The sequence below is a fragment of the Aphelocoma coerulescens genome, chromosome 5 (assembly GCF_041296385.1).
Source record: "Aphelocoma coerulescens isolate FSJ_1873_10779 chromosome 5, UR_Acoe_1.0, whole genome shotgun sequence".
In the NCBI taxonomy this organism is placed as follows: domain Eukaryota; kingdom Metazoa; phylum Chordata; class Aves; order Passeriformes; family Corvidae; genus Aphelocoma; species Aphelocoma coerulescens.
In genome coordinates, this window is record NC_091019.1 from 13,024,266 (window position 1) to 13,044,723 (window position 20,458).

The 20,458-nt window shown below is 36.7% G+C and overlaps 1 protein-coding gene across 4 annotated transcripts in view; it reads right to left on the reverse strand.

Annotated features, from left to right (window-relative positions):
- USP47 (ubiquitin specific peptidase 47) overlaps positions 1–20,458 on the reverse strand; it is a 52,124-nt gene that overhangs the window by 11,631 nt on the left and 20,035 nt on the right. For all 4 annotated transcript variants that reach the window (XM_069016606.1, XM_069016605.1, XM_069016607.1 and 1 more), the window contains 16 exons: positions 19,674–19,812; positions 18,486–18,582; positions 17,848–17,993; positions 16,973–17,052; positions 16,012–16,161; positions 9,808–9,903; positions 9,565–9,717; positions 8,034–8,201; positions 6,133–6,264; positions 5,344–5,420; positions 4,971–5,026; positions 4,330–4,442; positions 3,339–3,443; positions 2,123–2,330; positions 1,600–1,715; positions 437–556 (listed from right to left, as the gene is read on the reverse strand). In XM_069016606.1, coding sequence (XP_068872707.1) covers positions 437–556; positions 1,600–1,715; positions 2,123–2,330; positions 3,339–3,443; positions 4,330–4,442; positions 4,971–5,026; positions 5,344–5,420; positions 6,133–6,264; positions 8,034–8,201; positions 9,565–9,717; positions 9,808–9,903; positions 16,012–16,161; positions 16,973–17,052; positions 17,848–17,993; positions 18,486–18,582; positions 19,674–19,812 — 1,956 coding nt within the window. The remainder of the gene's footprint in view (positions 1–436; positions 557–1,599; positions 1,716–2,122; positions 2,331–3,338; positions 3,444–4,329; positions 4,443–4,970; positions 5,027–5,343; positions 5,421–6,132; positions 6,265–8,033; positions 8,202–9,564; positions 9,718–9,807; positions 9,904–16,011; positions 16,162–16,972; positions 17,053–17,847; positions 17,994–18,485; positions 18,583–19,673; positions 19,813–20,458) is intronic.

The following is a 20,458-nucleotide window of genomic DNA, read 5'->3' on the forward strand; positions in this document are numbered from 1 at the left end:
TTACTGAATTTAAGATAGAAACAAAAACTTGCTTTTAGTTTTGACACTTGTTTTCTAAGAAGTTTAATACTGAGAGCAAGTACAGTTCAGGTGGGTTAGGAAACACACCCAGGCAGGCTCCATAGCAATACATCTATCTTTGTTTCCTGAGAATGCTTGACTTTTAACAGTCTTCATCATAAGGCTGTTAACCTCAGCACCATTTGTACCCGAGTAACAATCTGATTCTCAATCCACTCTCTCTTACGCTTGGTTTCATAAATAGCCTAGAGTATTCACCAGCACCACCATACTGGGCACACAAACCCCACACACTACAGCAAAATACGTGACACTTACCCATTATCAATTCTATACACATAGCCATGCCTTTCACAACACAACAGGTAAGTCTACAAATACAATGGGTGAACAATTTAAAAACCAGAGCATGTACCTTGTTGCTTCTAAAAAAGCCTTCAGCTTTCAGTGTTTTGCTGGAGACGTTTAGCAGACGCAGGTCATTGTAGCACCGTTCCAACACGACCCGCATGGTTTCAGCAGGCAGGTGCGTGGCCTGAAACAAGACATGGACAGGAAGATAATGTGCACTATACAAACCTTCAAATACTGAAACATGTACTTCACTTCTGAGATTATTCACAGGGAAAGGAGGCTGGTTTGTCAACTTTGAAATTGCAAAAGACAACATGGGGGGGAAACCTCCCAAACCTGTTCAGTCCCAATGCCTTTCCTCCACCATTTGATATGTAGCAAGTGTCAATTTTTCCAAAAGGTCAGATGCACAAAATGGCCTGGTTTTGCAGAGAACTGGAAAATTGTTAATGACAATGGTCTTATCTTTAATGTATGAATCAAATGAAAATAAAAAAATATTCTCAAGCAACAGGTTTTGCGCAGTGTTCACTTAACTCTTAATTAGACTAAACTCAAATTGCTGTAATCATATTTTATAACAAATATTATGAAATTACACCAACCACTGAATTATTTTACCCAGAAATGAGCAAATGCAATCTCTGTCTTCCAATGCAATGGAAGCAGTAGCGTCCCTTGGTTTAAAACCATGTAAAAATCAACTTGCATCTTAGTAACAAGTGGCTGCTGGGATGGAAAGGAGAGATTGCACAAAGAATGTGGACAGTTTTGCATGTTAGGTTTCAAATACTGAAGCCAGTGGGGGAAGTTACACTTTGGTTCAGTTGTATGGTAACAGTTCACTAGCTCTGTCACCAGCTGGACTCTCAGTGAGGTTGTTCAAGCTATGAGGCAAAAAGAACATTATTTTGACTCCTCAGCTTTCCCATAGAAGTTTTTGTTCAGTAAGCTAGTAAGTAATATGGCCAGAGAGTGGCTAAGCTTGTGCAGAAGCTGGGATAGAACTCTAGATGGAAGCAAGAAGCAGACTGCTGCTTTCAGCAGGAATGAGCAGATGGACCTGCTCAACTCTAACATCTAACAGAACCCTGCTGGACAGAACTCGCAGCATGACCTGCAAAACGTGCAGGCTCTCATTTTAGGTATGTAAATGATGACGTATTTTCACAGTGACAATGAATGAAAACTCCTTACTACAAGTCCTTGAGGACTGTAAATTACCTTTGAAATTAGCTGTTTAAACTCTGAAACTGTTTGATTCAAATAAGCTCGCACACTTATTGGAGGAGCAACAGATTCAGTCTTCAGGTCGACTACATGAACCTTTACCATGACCTCTGCAGGCAGAAGAAAAAAGAAAACAAAGTCACACATAGAGAGAATTCAACAGGCAAAGAAAACACATATATGCTTGTCTGATGTAATGATTAAGGGCTCGCATTAAATGCAAACAGTAAGAACTTGAAAAGCAGTCCAATTTCAGAATTACATTTTCCCATCAAATTTCAAGCCAAAAAAGAAAAAACCTTCCAGTTTGACAAATTTTAATATACCTTAGACCTACGTCAACTAGAAACAAGTGAGCAGGACAGCACACTATGTAGTTCTGAATAGTGACTTTGTAACATTTAGTTTTTTTTCTTCCAACACCTCATACTGAAGCCGTTTTACAGCTTTGGGCTTGTGCCATCACACAATATAGCCAAGGATAGACTGCAATCATATATGTAATTACATGTCTTACCACCGGGCTTATAGCACTGGAAAACTTGGTCAGGCCTTCTTGTTTCCAACAGTAAATCAAACATGTACGTTGACTTGACCCCTCCAAGTAACAAACCCATTGGAGTATCCTCCTCTCCTTCGTAGGAGCGCTCCAAGTAGTCATGAAACTCATCGTATTTGACAAGGCGACAGCAGTCCAAGGGAACAGCCTCTTCCAAATCCATTAACTACAACATGCACACACAAAACCCCCCCAAACACTTAGTAACAGCTTATTTGTGAGTTTAGTTTTTAACTTGTAAGCTAGAAATATCTCACTGTGTATACATCCAGGAATCCCTTGAATTCACAACAGTCAATTTGGTTTTAGAAAACACATCATAGATATTATATAGACATGCAGTATATACAGATGTTTCCAATTCAAATAGAAGCCTAAATCAAAATGCAGAAAAGAGGGACTTTTGAAAAGTATGTACACAAGCACATGAAGACAGGTCCCAGAAATATTTTCAGAGGGCTACTTTGCCTATCACTTATACCAAATGGCATCTTAGAGACCTGAGGAAGTCATAGCCACTGATTATCCTTGGTGCATCTCAAGATGTTAACACATCCTTAATCTGACTGCCTTGCTGGTACTCTCACAGCCAAAAACATATATGGCAAGAACCAAAGAGTACAAGTAGGTGAGCAAGAATTGATGTCTTGAACTTCTAGCTGTTTGTGGAAGGCAGAGATCAACAGATGCCTTGGTGTTCACTCATGCTATTGAACAAGCTACGCAGGAAGATTCTCAAGAACTCTGTTATTACCTATCTAATACAACATTTTTACTGCAATACAAATAAAAGTGTTCACAATTCTTTCAACTTGCTGAGGCCATGGTGAGTCTAACAGCTGCTCTCACTGTCAGATTTTAAAATAAGGGTATGGAAGATCATACTGCCTTTTAAAAGGGCAGGCTGCATCATTCCAATCAGCAATCAGCTGATGGCTACTGGCAGAAAACTTGGTCAATAATGGCCAACTAGAACACCTTAAAAAAAACAAAACAAACAAAACAACCCCATCATACAGAACTTCCCAAGAACCAGCCCCCAAAACCAACCCTCAAAAAAAAAAAACCACAGCAAACTCTCAAACACTCCCTCAACATCAGAAATTTAAAATCTGAAGATACAGCAGAAAAAACTACATCTAACAATTAAATTATCCTGTTACGCACAGCATACCTTGTAAGCTATTTCCACAGCTTCCTTCAGTGTTCTGTCCTTATGAACTTCCAACTTGTTCTCCATCATTATTTGCTTTGTAGGATGCATGCAGAATAATTTAATCTATGAAATACAAGAGGAAGAAAAATGACCATGAAGGCATTTTCAAATGTCTTTCCTATTAGAGTACATTTAAAGTTGAAAACCCCATATTCAAACAATCCAATATGAAATACACCTTTAGCTCTACTTCAGCTATGGGATGGCTCCCTTTCAGCTGGTTATACAACTGCAGATAGAAAATGTCAAAGGCACAGGAGGTGTATGTGTATATCTGAATCTTTCTCCAAGCTAGGGTACAGCTTCTATAACCAGAACATCATGTAGCCACAGGCAGTGAGCAAATGCTCCAAAGCAAAATGCACATGAACAATTAATGTGAAATTCCTTTTTCACATAGAGAGTTACACATTTTGCAATGAGAGAACTTCCTCATAAAACAATCACTTGATTCGTAGATAGACCAGCTGACTGCCATGCTTGTAAGTCACTGAGGACCTATTTTGTTTGCTCCTACTGAATCTAGGCTTGGGAACTATTCTGCTCTTTCTGCTAAGTAACTATTTAAAATTAGTTTAAGAAGCACCATTGCACAAAGTCAAGGGGCGCAATATGAAAAGATTTAATGCACCCAGCATGCAGCATTACACATTCTTTGGAAGTAATTTTGCTGAAAATAAGTGATGCCAGATTAACTAGTTTTGTTCTGGTTTTGATACCAATTCAAATCTATATGCAATACATGAACTCAACAAAAATGTCTGGTGAATATCTCTAGCAGATGCCTGCTCTACATACAGGTTTAAAACAGGTGTGCAATTCATTTAAAATAATTGTTAGTACAACATTTATCATAAAGAAGTCCCTGTATTGTAGTAAAAACCATTGTTTACTGTAGAAATATTCCCACTAGTAATGTATTGTTACTCAGTCCAGCAGAAATTCTAACCTTGCACGTGTTGCGTTCAATTTCACGTTGCCTCTTTTCTTGTTCTTCTAATTCTCTTTCTTTCTGTACCAATTGTTTAATATGCTCTGGATATTCATGTGCCTCAAGAAACTCTGCCAGTAAAAACAAAGCAGTAGTTTAAAAAAATGCAGTTTTCCCACAGCAGGCAACACCTTAGGCATTATACCTATATTTGAGTTATCTTTCTTGGCTTTTCACACCTTTCTTTTTTCCACACGAATTTCCCACTATACTATGGCCTGTTCTCTTTTTCATTATTTAAATTAAATGGAAATCTGCCTCTTATTCCCCTTACTTATGTTATCAGCAACACAAGAAAGTGATAGTAGCAAAAGATTCCAGTACCAGTACGGAAAGCTTTGCTGTTGTAGAGAAATACACTAAGACTGATGACTGCACTTGATCCTATTTTTACAATAAATGTAAATACTCCTCTAGAAAGAGAATTAGTTGATAACAAAAGTCTCAAGATATCATCTATATTGTGATAAAATAAATATTGCACCTCATGCAGATTAGCGTTCTTCATGACATTGTTTTGTAACAAGAAACAAAATCATAACATGCAACTCTTAAGTTTAAAAAAACCCAACTTTTGCATATACAGCTGTCCAACTTACTTGCATTTCTTGTTGGATCTTTCAGTCTATATATCAGCATGTAAGCATTTGTGGAGCTGGGGGAAGAGAATAGACAGCTGAATTTATCACTCAGGAGACAATACTGGCTTCAGAAGCTGCTTTGGTGTTTTTATCTTTCAGTAAGGAGCTATGTCATATCTATCTTATTAATACACTAACCAAGAAGGATTTTCAAAAAAAAAAAATCACATTATTTTAATGATCTGAAACTGCAGTCAGGGTAGTTCTTACAACCATCTGAAGCACCTGCTATTAATTTTAAGGTAACATATTAAGCACATGCACCTCAGCCATTCATTTGATTACAGTAGAACACTACCAGAAAGAAAAGTAACATTACAGTACTACTAACCTAGCAAAAGCACTGGAATAATAGCCTCTGCTTCCAGAAGATCCTCCATATGTTTTCTTAATATCTTCCTGAGTTATCTAACAGAAAATCAATGTAATGATTATTTGAGAAACTTGCACTAATCGAGATGCATTTATTCTCACTAGGAAACATGGCATTACACAACACACTATATTAATAATTCCAATTTTTAAAAGATTTCTGCTTATTTGCTAACTTCCAAAAACAATTTCAAAGTGATCTGCTTCTCCATTTTACAATGAATGCAAACATACTTTTGTATTTTTTAGAGTAGGATCTTCTTAGAGAAAAATATACAGGTTCTTGATTGCAATAATACCTATGGATGACACCTGGAACACCTGCATCAGCTGGACAGGTTCAGTAGCACAGTCTGAGCTGTAAAAGATCTACAAATACCCTTCTCTAAGCAAGAAATGTTCTTCACATGTACAGAAGGCAAAATTCTAAACCCAGCCTGGCCCGTTCATGAATAAAGGCTTTAGGAACCATCCCACCTTCACTGCCAAGGAGAAACACTCCTTCCCCCACCACCCAAAAATACATAGATAAATAATAAAAAAAATTCCAATCCCCTAGAAATCAGTTAAGTTAATGAGTAAACCATATGTATATGGCAGGAGATTAGGATGAGAGGATGAAATCAAGTAAATACTTGAAATACATATAATGAAGCTGGTTTTATGTGCAGCTAAGTGGAAAACCACAAAACAGAAACTTACTGGCTCATTTGTGAGTAGAAAAGATAACTAAAAATACTATTTTTACCTTGCTAACATGCTGATCATTAAAGCTGTACCACTGATCATCACTAAAAGATTTTATACAGGCATAATAATGGCCACCAGCAGCACTTCCAGAATGAACCATGACAGAAAAGAGCTCATACAGTAAAGAACTCTGTGGAGAGAAGAAAACGTTGTGGTATGTATCCAGTAAAGAAAAGCTAAGCAAATGGTCATTTAAAAAAGTTTTAAAACAAGGACACAAATCCAGACATGTGAATAGTTGGATGCAAAGAGTAGATCTATGTAATAGAAATTAATTAATGTAATAGGCACTGAACAAAACTAGAGCTCTGATATGCTAAACTTTATGCAGGAGTTTGTAGCTGCAAAGCTTAGGCCTATTTGCAATCACCCTTCTCCACACTTGCTGTCATACACTTTTGCTTCATAGATAAATGGATGGAAATACAGGGCACTAAGGACATGCCTTCAGTGTTGCATATAAATTAAAAACTAAAACGGAACCATACTGACTCACAAGTGTTACAAGGATATTTTTAGACTATGTAGGAGAAACACTTTATAGTCTCAGCATATCCTACATCACTTATTTTAAGATATCCAAACCAAAAAGCTTGGCTTGACAGCTTGTTTGCCTCGAGAACAAGTAGTATGAAATAATTGGCCAAAGCTACTGTCAATACTTGGACATCCCACTTGCACTACAGACACATTAAAATATTCTGGTCTTGTTCCAGTCAAGTGACTGGAATTAATTTTTTCATTACTTCCAACTAAGACTGACAGTATTCAGAACATATACCAAAAAAACCCTCTCAGATGGGTCAAGATAAATAGAAACAGGGCCAGATGTGGAGATTAACATGCAAGTCAGCCTTTAAAACTCTTACTTTACGAAAGTACCAGCTGAAGACAAACAGCTTCCTAACAAGGCTGAATAAAGGCTATCAGCCTAATTTCAGATGAGTTCACTGAACAATACATGAAGTACATATTGTAGACATCACCATAAAATTCAAGATTTTGGATGAATTTTATACTGCCAAGAAAACTCAACCAAGTTTATCAGCGATCTCTACCAACCCTTATGTCCTACAGAAGGATGACTGCTATCCTGGACTGACTTTCTGTTAATTCCTTTATTTTGACTGAAGGAATATTTAACATTTAAACCCTTGGTTTCATCTATACCACTGATAAAAACTTCCCAATATTCTCTTACTAAGCTGCAAGATGCTTTTGCAGCTAAATCTGGTAGGCCTTTGATAGCTGGGCACAAATTAAAAACACTGCTCACAAGACAAAACAAGTCTTCAATTGGAGGGTCTGCTGCCAAAACAAGTTATCTGGAAATTCTCTGACAAGCTGGGAAGACCTTTACTCTCAGGTGACCTCCAAACCAGTTGAATTCTTTCCTTTGTTGCAGTGTCAATTTTTGAAAATTTAAATAAACTCACACACTCCCAACCTCTAACCCCACCTCCAATGTCAGAATTAATTATAGTTTTATCATTTACATTTGTGTTGGGTTGACCCTGGCCAAGAACAAAGCACCCCTCCAGCCAGTCAATCACTACCCCCCTCAAGTGGGATGGTGGAGAAAATCAGAAGAGCAAAAGTGGGAACACTTGTGGTTAGAGACAATGACAGTTCAATAAATAAAGGAAATACACACAAAAACATTAATAGTGCAGTGATGCAAAGGCATCACTCAGCACCCCCCACCAGCAGACCAATGCCCAGCCAGTCTCTGAGCAACAGCTACTTTGGAAAGCCCCCAGTTTTTACTGCTGAGCATGATGCTGCCCAGCAGGGAATATGGCAGGGAATATCCTTCTGGTGAATCCAGGTCAGCCTTGCCAGCTATGTCCCTCCTCCCAGCCTCTTGCCACCCTTTTCACACCTCAGTGTTAAACACACCTTTTCACTGCCAGCTTTAGAGATCCTCTCTGCTGCACTGTTGCTTTCAAGGCAGATTCCTTCATCAACTCCATCATCATTAGAAAAATCATTGCTCATCTGATCACTGTGACAACTGCCTTCATTTTCAGCTCCACTATCAGTGCAACTCTCAGTCTGAGGAGACTTCTTCAAAATAAGACATACATACCAACATTATACAACATTGAAAGTTACATGGAGTAAGAAATAGCTGTGTTTGTGAAATGAAAAAAATCCACTCTATGAAACAATTAAATTACTCAAAAAACTAGAGACCTCTGCAATTCAGCAACAAGAACAGACTTGTTTCTGTTGGTGTCTTCAGTTCACTTCTTCAACCAGTATCCCTGGGTTTTGTGTACAACTGAATGGTAAGTAGCAGCTTTCAGACTCGGCAAGGTTGTATTTATTACTAACCTATTCCATGCACTAGTTAACTCAATTCAGTCCCTGGAAGTCTAACATCAAATAACAAACCTGTTGTAACATGGCCCTGTTAATCAGAACTGACTGAAAATATTTTCAATCACAATCAAAGGTTCCTTTTTTTCCATTTCAACTCACTGGACCAAGCCAAGGTATTACAGTAAGACTGATTACTATGAATGCAGCTCACTCAGTATATTCACCTCTTACCTGTGTCTCTTGCCCCTGGATAATTGTTTTGATTTTCTGACAGTTGTTAATTTTATCTGAGTTCTATTCTGCCAGATCAATCTTCATTGTCATTTATCCCACTCACTCAGTGACAATTTGAGAGGTATCAAGTTGTCTACATGGCATCCTTCCTAAGACAAAGGTTTGTACAGAGCCAGAAAAGCCTCTCCATATGCACATCCAGGCTGTATTTCTCTTATACCAGTGCAAGCCAACAAATGTTTTCAAGAATGAAATTAGAGGAATAACTTCGGTCTTCAATGCAAAACACACACTAAACACTTCTTGGTGAATGTAACTGCACAACATGAATTTTGGTCAAAACCAGAAAAGTAAAAAGGTGGAAGATAGATGGGAAAAAATAAAAATTTTAATATCTTATTACTACAGTGTACACTACATGGTGATTTAGAAGGGAGGTATTCATCCCTAATGATTTCTGGACTAACTCCAGTATTCAGAGTTTTGAAACTTCACATCACCTCTTATGACCAACACAGATTCAGACACAAGTTTCAGAAGAATCTTCCATTCTGGAATTGCAGTATATATGTAGAAGCCCTGAAACTCATGTCTTTAAATCAGTCAAGTGAAGATGTAAAAAATCTGAAACAGCTTCTTTATGGAAGCAGGAACCCCAAGTAGAGAGAACATGCTTCCTTTGCAATATCAAAAAAAAAAAAGAAATCCACACGGACAGACTTAAAATCTTCACATTGTAACAGCAGCATGGCTAAAGAACATTTCATGTAGACAAAGTTGTTAAAATGGGTTTGTAAGGCTGGAATTTTGATTTTCTTAATGAGAAACTTCAAGGAAGTTCAATGCTTTTCTCTGAAACCAAATACTTTACCTCATCTTCAACATCAATAAAGACACTCATGTCCAGCTCCTCTGGAAAAGTCATGCGATCATTGAGTTTAATTCTGTGCATAGTGGTATAATCAAAGTCAAATCTCTTCAGCTGTAATGTCAGCAGGTACGGAAAATGCAAGAACCGCAGACCCTAAATGAAACAAGGACAAGATTATGCTCCTGTTATCAGGACTGGAATTTATTAGAAGTAATTTTTGCAAATAATTTGACCAGTCTTTACCTTCCTTGCATCACATTTCTTCTTACATCGCTCACAAAAGTACTGATTTGGGCCATCAAGGATCTCAGGCTGAATGAAAGCATGCAGTGCTTCTTCCTAAGAATAAAAACATGTTACCCCATTTTTAGAGTGTTTACTATGCAGGTATAAATTTACAGTGAGAATGCAAACACATACAAATACTTCAATTAAATCTACCACCAAAATTTGATTGACAAACTTTTGTACAGACACAATATTCACATTAACATGACCAGAAATCAAGCTTTCTACCCAGCCCAAGGTAAACAGTAAAACCACAATTACTGTTAACTGTATCTTGTTCAGTATTTGATGAGTCCCAATTGTCTTTGCTTTTAATTTAAATTACATTTACCCCTGTTATCTTGCACATCACATTTTGTCATGTCTGTAGAATCATCTGTTGTGAAAATGAGCTTATTTTTTAACACTGCTTTGGCCCTGTTCTCCCAGAGTTTTGAGACAGTTCTTCTGCATTCCTAAAGGAGTTTTTCTAAGAGCCAATCCAATATTTACATGGGTAAAGAGGAAGTGGCAGGAAAAAAAATGTTACTCAGTTCCTCAATGAAGGCATGAAGACAGCCTTAGTCCTATTTTACAAAGGATCTTAGGAAACTACATTTGACGATCCTATTTTTAAGTGAAAACTGGGGAAAGGGCAGAGGGAAGAGTACTTGAGTTTTGTTCCCAAAGGAGTGACAATCAGATATGGCCATCTCCTATACAGACAGAAGTAGTTTCCTCGCTAAACCTTACGAGGCAACTAAGCAATAACTGGAATTTTGTCTTCTGACAGCTACCTAGTTTGGAGTACTTCAAAAAACCCCAAAAGTTCTGTCATTAATGCTTATATCCAGGACTTCAATGATTTCTACTTTGCTCTTCACTACAGCAAACAATATTCAAAATACAACCGAATTGATCATTACTTCTCTCCCTAACACAAATTGCTGCAACGACACTGCACATTAAGGTGTAAATACTTGAGAACAAACTTGTTCAAACAGAATTCATCAAGAATATTGAGATGGGTTCACTGAAGAATTTTACCCAGAGATTTTGAAAGTTAAAACCCATAACCCAGTCAGCTTGCACTCCAATAGGCTCTGGGTTTCTGAACTCCACGGGGAAGCCAAAGCTCTCTGTTCACCCAAGGAGGTGAAAACAAACACGACTTGCACAGAAACAATGTTTTTAAAATCATGGTCTCTTAATGAAGGGCTGTGGCTGTTCCCCTTAAGTAAGAAGGGGCTTAACCAGGCAGAGTAAACTCACCAGTCATAACATGGCTGGCAAAGAACTTAAGACTGGTATCTAAATCATGTTGTTTGGCAAGTCCCACTTTGGGAACAAATGAAGGATTTGCCAAGTTCTTCACAGAAGCCCCCAGTTCTTCCCCTCTCCCTTCTTTCTTTTCAAGAACAGAGGGCAAGCAGCACGAACAACAAAGCAAATATTTTACAAAAGCTCTGTTGCTGCTCTAGGAGAAGGGACTTTTAAAAAAGGACCCGATTCCAGGTGACAACTTCTCACAAACAAAAAGCCTGCCAAACTCCATAGAACAACTGTACAATGAAGGCAGTCATCTCAATTTCCCATTTTTTGACCCAGCCAGAAAGGCCTTTGAACAGCCCTGAAATCACAGCTCGTGGGCAAAGACTCTCTAGATGTGTGAAAACCTTTCAGAGTCTGAATCAAACTGCTGTCTAAGTCTTTATTTCCTAAATGCTACAGAGGCTGAGTTGCTTTTTACTCCAGGGCCACAAACAGCTAATGTTTCGTAAGATTATATACTGAAATGTGCGGAATCTCATTCTAAAATGTAAGAAAAAAGACTAAACAAGTTAGAACCTGCTTTAAAACAAAGCAGAAGAAATGCATTACTGTATTTTGACTACTATTCAGAACTATTTCAGTGAAAGCAAAAAGTTAATGGCCAACACAGAAAACATGAATCAGAAAACATCACATAATGACATCATAATCACAGTGATAGAACTCTCTCTTATGAGCCAAATGGCAGTTAAGGCAAGAAAAATATATTTCAAGTGTAAGAAAAAAGTTGCAGCTCATGTATCACATGAATATAAATGGGAATATATGAAGGATGGGACATAAATAAATGATTGTGTAATGCTTATGTAGTCTCATGTGATGTGCAATTTAACAAGGAAACACCCTATAAATTTTTACCTAAGGCAAGAAGTGATGACGCTTTAGACCCCTGAGAAGGCAACAAAGTATTATAACATCACTCTTGAGGTTTCACTGCTTACCACACATAGTGAGCTGTGCTTTGAAAGGCCTGATTAAAACTCCTGGGACCTCCATTACTTTTGAGCTATATAAATAGCCACGTATTTTTCAATCCTTGGACAATGACCATTGCTGTTCCCCAGGCTTACTCTTTTGCCTCTTACACAATCTTTATACCCAGGCTAGTTCTGCTGATTAGGATGTTTCTTAATACAATTCCTAGTCTAGTGCAGTTCACTACTCTCTGCTCTGACAGTTTACTCAGCAAAACCAGTGACAAAGCTGCTAAGCTGCACAACCTATCACACCACACACCCCCTGCCCTGCAGCACCACCAGAAGCCAGCATTACCTTAGAAGTTACCTTCAAAGTGGCAACTGTTATCTAGCCTTGGAGTTACTAAGCACTTCCAGCACTCCCTACACACACACTTCAAAATAAACCATAAATTATCAAGCTACAGATCAGGATGACAAAAGCTATTTAAATTTCTTTCTAGTTCAAAGAATCAAAAGAACAATACAGGCTGAAAGAAATTTCTGGAGATCATCTGATCCTAATCCCTTGCTCAAATCAGGTCCAACTTTCAGCACATTGCTCAGAGCCTTGTCCAGCCAAGTCCTGAGTGTATCCAGTTTTTAATATTCTGAGATTTCTATCACTTAGCACACTAAAATGCTGAAACAATTAAACCTAATTATTGTCTGGCTCAAGAGAGGCACTTCAGACAACCTTCCCTCCATAAAAATGCATTATGATCTAGTCAGTAGTTTGACAGGTACCTTACTGCAAGCATTCGTAAATCTGTAAATTTGTAGAACGTGTGAGTAGGAGCAGTAGAACCTTTACGAAAACTTACACAACAAATGGCATTTAGGCAAAACTGCTCTTGGAAAAAACTGGAAACTAACTGCCATCTCAGATTTTCAGAGCTCATCAGTTTCCTTGCGTTCAAAGAGTATGTTCAATGAAAAATACAAGACCTCGTTGTTACTAATCTAGCTTAAAGAAAAAAGGAATTATCACATCATCCATATTCTGCCTTCAACGGTTTGGCAAGAACACCACAAAGTTCACATACAGTCCAAATTAATTTCTGCCCTAAAAAAGCACTACTTGTACACATACTTACACTCCCAAAAGAAAAGCTATAGTACAAAAGATCTCGAAAACTAACAACACTTAACAAAACACAACTGCATTTGCTACACCTCCGAAATACTTGTATCATTACTAGTTTTCTGGTACTACAAATCAACTCTCACTGTTTTCTAGTAACATAATTTCAGCATCCCTACGAGTTCCCAGTTGCATCTACCTTTCTCTCAGCTGTTCATCCTGCAAAATATTGGTTTTTACTGCAAAACATTTCAGCTTATGCCTAATGCTGTTAAATTCAGGCATCTCTACAAAAGTCACTAGTACCTACAAAAATCAGAATGTGAACTGTTGCTCCTGTTTACCTCCCCGAAATAAGCTAGATGCTTCTATGCCCAGATTTCTACTGACCTCAAGAAAAGCCTGATTCAGGGCTTTTTTGACACCATACCCTTGAACAATTCAGATTGCATAAGTACTTTTTCAGAAACCATCTTGACTTACACACTGACAACATATCACTGCCCCAGAGGTTGTAGCTAAGCTGTTTTACTACACGAAGTTGGGGGATAGAGTGGGGAATCAGAAAGAAAAATTCCAACTGCAAACCTTAAGGCCACACTGAAGAATTTCAGAATTAGCTCATATTAGGAAATAAAGCAAGCATGACATTATCCTTCCCAGTTCTTCAATGTCCCCATGTATTGAGAAGTAATACACATATATATATATATAAATGCAACATTTCAAGTATCTACATTTCTTTGGTAGTACACAATGTCGAACAGTGGGATAATACTCTTTAAATGGCATTCTACAGATTAACCTTACTTAAGGCTCATCCATCCATTCTCTCTCATTAGAAAGTAATGGAAAATCACTTACCTCTAACTAGAGTTCTTTGAAGGTAGTATCCTCCTTAGATCCCCTATCTTGGGTTGTGTCGCCTGCTGCAAGTTCCCTCAGGAGCTGACTAGCAAGGTCTAAAAAGTTTTACATTCCCTTCTATAAGCCCTATTAGCGCATGTGTGAAGTTTTTGATCTCTCACTCAGACCCCTTTACCTACACCTACTAAATCACCATCATCTATGGATCAATGGAGGATACTACCTTCAGAGAATTCCATTTAGAAACAGGCGATTTTTCCCTTCTCCAAAAGCAAGTATCCTCCATATCTCCCCACTGCTGAAGACTACAAAACTAAAAATTACATCTGCTATCGATCATACAAATGCAGGGAGGAGAATCAACTGAATGTAATCAGAGTATGAATTGAAAAAGCTCAAAAATTGAAGCATCAATACAAGTTGCAACCATGTAAGTTTGTGTAACAAAAATCTTAAAACTATTTTCCTCAATGTAGTAAACCCCGTAAATGCTGACTGAAAGGAAAAATATCAAATACTATTAAAAGTAATCTGATATTTAAGTCCTTATTTGTTCAAGTTTCCTGTTTTTACAAATAGACAAAGTCTTTTTTTAGCATTGCTACAGACTTGTCCACTAAAGAAAAAAATCTTCAATTTGAGACCCATGTAAAATGCATTGTTAAATGCAGAATTAAACTACATGAACTGAATAGTTTTCATTACTTTTAACAGATCATAAAAATCTAATTACTGAATAAAAATTCCAACAAATAAAATTTGGTTCAGGGAATATTGCTAGAAATTAGCATTAAAAGGTGAAAAGGGAAGCCATCTGTATAAAATAGCAATCTGTATTAAGACAGCTTCAATTAGCTGGACAGTTCCAGAAAATTTCAATGCAATCTTAGAAAGAATTCAAAGGACTTTACTAACTCGGATCCTTTTTCCAAGATCAATGTCCCTCACTTTTCCTACTTCTCAAGATTGGCATTTAAAGTTTCAAAGTATGAAGTACTTTGAAGCTACACTGCAGTTTAAATTAATGCTAACAATGCTTGACAGAATTACTGTTAAGAATTATGGACTATTAGTGCTTTAAAAATATTGCCAGCACAGTAAATATAGAAGGAAAAATACTTAATATATAATAAGCCAATTACACAAGTGCTTGTTTAGAACAACCTTTACTGAAAGAGTTGTTTGATTTAATCTTATTTTTTCTCACAATTCGATCCACAGTACAGGCATCCTAAGCCACAACTGTGGAATTTCAGAGTTTGTAATATTTTTTTTTTCAGGAGGGTGGAAAAAATAAAACAAAAGAACTTCCACAGCTTTACTAAGCAGTAGATATGCTTGCCAGCATCAGTACAGCTGGAGCAAAAGTGACCATGAACATGGATGTGTAACAGGATTTTTGAATCATCATCAAATTGCTTATTAAAAGGATATGGTATTTAAGAAGTGAACTTTAAAAAGCACAGCAACAACATGGCAATTAAAGTAAAAATTTTATGTCAATGTTCTGTTCTTTCACTAAGACTTTCAACAACGCTATGAAAATTTAGCAGATGTGCCAATAAAAAGAACAACCGAAATAAAACTTTGTGATCTCATAAAAATCCCTCAAGTAAATGCTGAAGATTTTATCAGGAAGAAAATAATTGATTACTGCAGCCCTAAGGCAATAAAGTTGCATTTCCCCTCCCCTTATACATGCACCAGTAGGACTCATTGAAGGGCAAAAGAAAAAAAAAAAACCAAAACAAAAAATAAACCAAAAAGCCAAAAAAAAAAGAAAAATCTTCTAGAACTTGCTAGCTGGTTCACTGCACAAAGACGAACACCCCAAGATGGAGTATCTAGGATGATACTTACCACGGAACCAATTAAACCACTGGGGCATTATGTATTCTATGTGTGTATGGATGCACTATTAGGCAGCATAATAGTACACACCACGCTAGCAAACGCCTGGCTGGAGCCATAGGGCCGGATGACCAAAGGGATATCCAGGTAAGTGTCGATTCTCCAGCCTTCATAGCCACACTCTAGACATCTCACATAGTCCTTCAGTTTGCCTTGATACAGTTGATTTATAAGATCAGCCTGAAATAAACAGATTCAGCAACACAGGTTTTAAAAAAAATGACCAACACCATATTTCTTTAGTTTTACTAAAAAATACCTTTTTGTTAATTAAGTCTAAATTGCATGGCTACACATTTAAAATACCATTCCCCAGCAGGACATCCAGCTCCTGATTTCTAATTTTCCCCTGCCCAACACATGTATCAAACGAGCTTCTCAAATCATGTTACATAAGCTTCAGTGTTCTTTACAGTCACATCTTAAGAGTGACTACAAAAGCACCAAATTGAAACAAGGCTGATTTTGCAGACACTGTTAACAGACTGACCCTGCAGTCCTTTCCTGTGTCTCCAGAGACAATTTACCAATTCCTCCTGTTTACCAAACTACAAACCTCAAAACTAGCCTACAAGGTGGCCATTTATCAGAATGTATCATGTGCCATGAATACATTCCTGACTTTCTCCCACATTAAGAAGGGAGAGCTTGAGCTTCAAGAGGCCACAACAAAGCCTAATAAATACAGACAGCAAAGAAGTTATTGTGGGAGTTATACAATCCCTTTCTGTTCTTGAAATAAAGACTGAGTATCCAGAGTATAGAATATTCCACTTTTAACTAAGGAAGAAAAACAGATCCAACACGCTCTTGAAAGTCATACACCACAGTATGACTAGCTTAACTATTGCATCAAATAAGAAAACTAGCACAGATTTTCAATAAGCTGGTATTTAAAATTTAGTAAATTATTTTCATAATCATCTTTAGAAAAACCAACAAACCCCCACAATACTACACCACTGAATGAAGACAGTTCTTCCAGCATTACCTGCTCCGTTTGCTTCCATTTCTGCTCCAAAGCATCAAACATGACTCTACAAAGCTCCTGTACATCATGCTGCTGCCATGCTGTTAGAAATTGAAATTATTATTAATTAAAACAAGAGATGGTATTAGTCTCAATACTGACTGTAGCCTGAGAATGCTTCCTGAAAAACTACTCATTTGTTTAAGTCTATTCCTACATTATTCACTACCGGGCCAGTGTTCAATTCCACAGGCAGCTGCCTCTCAATGTAAGTCAAAAAAATAAGCAGCCAGTTTGCTCACAATGTTTATGTATAAACAAGAACTGTGTATGTAAGCAAGAATATGTGAAAAATACAGAACTGCTAATGTACACTGTTATCAAATAAACTGCTTCTGATTTCTGTCCCACTTTGTGCTGATTCTCCAAAACCGAACTTCCAACTCCTTATCATCACGTGGTAATGGAAAAATCAATTGGTTATGGGGCAAAATTACCACACAAGTGTAAAAAAGACAAATACAGTGTTTAATTTGAAGTTGACAATAATATGGGCAATTCCATAAATACAACAACTTGACATTTGTGATTCAAAACAGAAGCAAATTTCCTACAAACAAGTACTTTTTTAGAAACAATTAACATGTGTAATGTCAATTTAATTACAAAAATTTAACACCTTTTACTTTAACAGCCTAAAACTCATAGATGTCATTTCTTGAAAGATCAGACACAACCCACAACAAAATATCCATGTAGGCTATTTTGTTTTGATTGAAAAAGTTGATTCATTAATTACTTACAATTATTCTGGTATTTTCCCCCATGAACAGCAGTTTAGCCCCTAGCAGGCAGCAGCTGAAGCAAATCAGGCCAGTTTAATAGCTGCACATTACCTTCACTACTATCCCATCCAAAACTCCGTGTGACATCTGTTGTTTCAATTGCCCTTTTTTTGCTGGTCTGCAGTAAAACAAACAGCCTTTGAAGCTGGTAGGGGATACTCCTCTCAGGATCCTCTTCAGATTCTTCAAATTCCCACCTATTTGCAACACAAGATTTTTGACAATTAAAAATGCTTTGAAAACATTACTGAAGAGGGCATTAAATCAATATTTACTACATTTCAGATCATCTGCCATGTCACGGCAGCTCTGTTTCTTGAGAGAAGTCAAATGCAGTTGCTTTCCATTTCTGCAGTAAAGGGCAATGATACTCTTTAAATGTAGAAACATAAAAACAAAGGAAAATTTTGAAGCCATTCACTGCACAGACATGAACTGCACTAAGCATCAAATTTAAGTTTGATGTTTTCAAGATTCTTTAAAAAGCTCATCCATGCCACAACCAGTAATTTATATTTTACTGGAAATCTGACACTTTTAAGCAGATATAATTTATAAGTCTGTCCAGCTTGACTTCAATTATGCGTTCTAGTATCCAAACAAGGAAATTTTGACAGGAGAAATTCCAAAGGGCCTCCTACCAATATGTACTAGCACAATTTAAGAAGTTTTTGATTCTATATACTCACTTATACAATGCATTTCTAAATTCAGGAGTCATGAAAAGTGTTTGCAGAAGGCTGTTCAAGTAGCAAGTCATTGCTTGATTTACCAGCCCCACATAACCTAAAAATAAGAGAATAATGAAATGGAAATAATGCAAAAAAATGGCAAATCACTTCAAGAGTTAAAACATTTGACAAGAAAACAATTCTGTGACAGTGTTTAAGAACTGCATTCATCTGTTGTTATTTACACTTTAAAAATGGAGATAATATTACAATTTCTGAGAGCAATAGAGAATAATAGTTTACATAACAGAAATAATTCTCCTGAATGACATGAAGCTGGTTTTTTGATGACAGCAACACGTAATATTTAATGCTGAATCCTACACCAATGGGGATATAGGCAACTATAAATATTTTAATAGCAGATTTAAATATTTTACAGAATAAACTAGAATTTTCTAGGGAACAATTGTATATCAGCTTAGTTATTGCCTGATGTCAGCTAAAAGTATCCCAGTAATAATGTCAATATAATTTGTATCTGCACTGGTTTTACTATTGTCTTAGAATTAGAAATAAAATAAATCCCAAGTGCCCATACAATACTACTATTCTAAACCCTTCCCCCTTAAATAACTAATTAAAGAAACTAATTAAACTACTATAACTCGGTGTCATTTTTACTAGCTGAAAATGAAATTATTTATTTATATTAATCTAAGCTGTAATTTTAAGATTTTCTCCAAAATATGTAATATTAGCAACAACTGATAAGCAAGGAGCATATACTAAAGCATAATAGAATAAAGAAATTAAATATGCCTATTTATACTCTGACTATTGAAAAAACCCATAATCTCAGTACCATACTAATAATGAAAAGGCAGATACTCCACACTCTTCTGTGAAGAGACTGAGTCAGAACATTTGTACTTTATTTATTATTTAAACTGTATAAATCATCTTCACAGTTAGATTAAATTTAAAAAAAAGTCCCAAGTCAGGAAAGGATGGAATACAGTTCTTCCATTTCTAAAGCGATGTGATAATATCATAAAAAACATGATAAGAAATGTAGCAGTGATGTGGGTATTTTTAAAATAAATAGCAATTTATTTAAAAAAAAAAATCCTGAGGTGCCACTATTTGAAAATGTGCCAAAATAATTACAAATAAGCATTGCCTTTACAAGAGAGAACACGATACCTGTCTCTGATTTGCTCAGGACTGAAGAATAAGAATAGCTTTGACTGACATAGTCATTGGTACATCCAATAGAGCCTTCTCTTGGAAGAGGGCCTATGAATCTCTCCTGTGCACTGTCATCTGTTGTACCTGACTCCTCCTGAAAACATAAACACACCCATTTCGTGCAAAAGTTAGACAATACATTTTTACTGAAGTACCTATGAGTTTTACCCTTCTCTCATGGCTAAGAAATCAATTTTGCTAGGCACATCACACAATTTTTTCAAAACTGAAGATTCAAAGTGCAACTTTAGTTCTGCCCTCCAAATTCTCAACCCCTTGACACATTGTTCTTAGCAGAAGGAAATGTCCTTTGGAATACTGCATAACCAAACACAGTATTATAATCCACACAACAAGTAAGTTTGCAATTTAGCATCTCCTGTGTCTCAAGTTTTCTGCACTGAAATACAGAATAAGATTTTTTCCAGACACCTAAATTTCAGTCCATTACTCTTTCAGAATCATCCTTAAATTCTGATCTTGAGCACAAATATTTACACATGGGGTTTTTTCCCTTTTTCAGATAATTAAACTCCACAACCAAGGCTAAGTAGGCCAGCATTACACTGATACAAGAGCTGAGTAATAAATCTTAATACATCACTAGTCTATCCAATCATTGATTTAAATACATTGCAGCTGTGTGTATCATATATTTGAGAAATAGAAAATTTCAAAAAATTTGTTATGGCAAACAGCAGCTTCTAGCAACATTGCCAACTCTTCTTTTAGATATATCT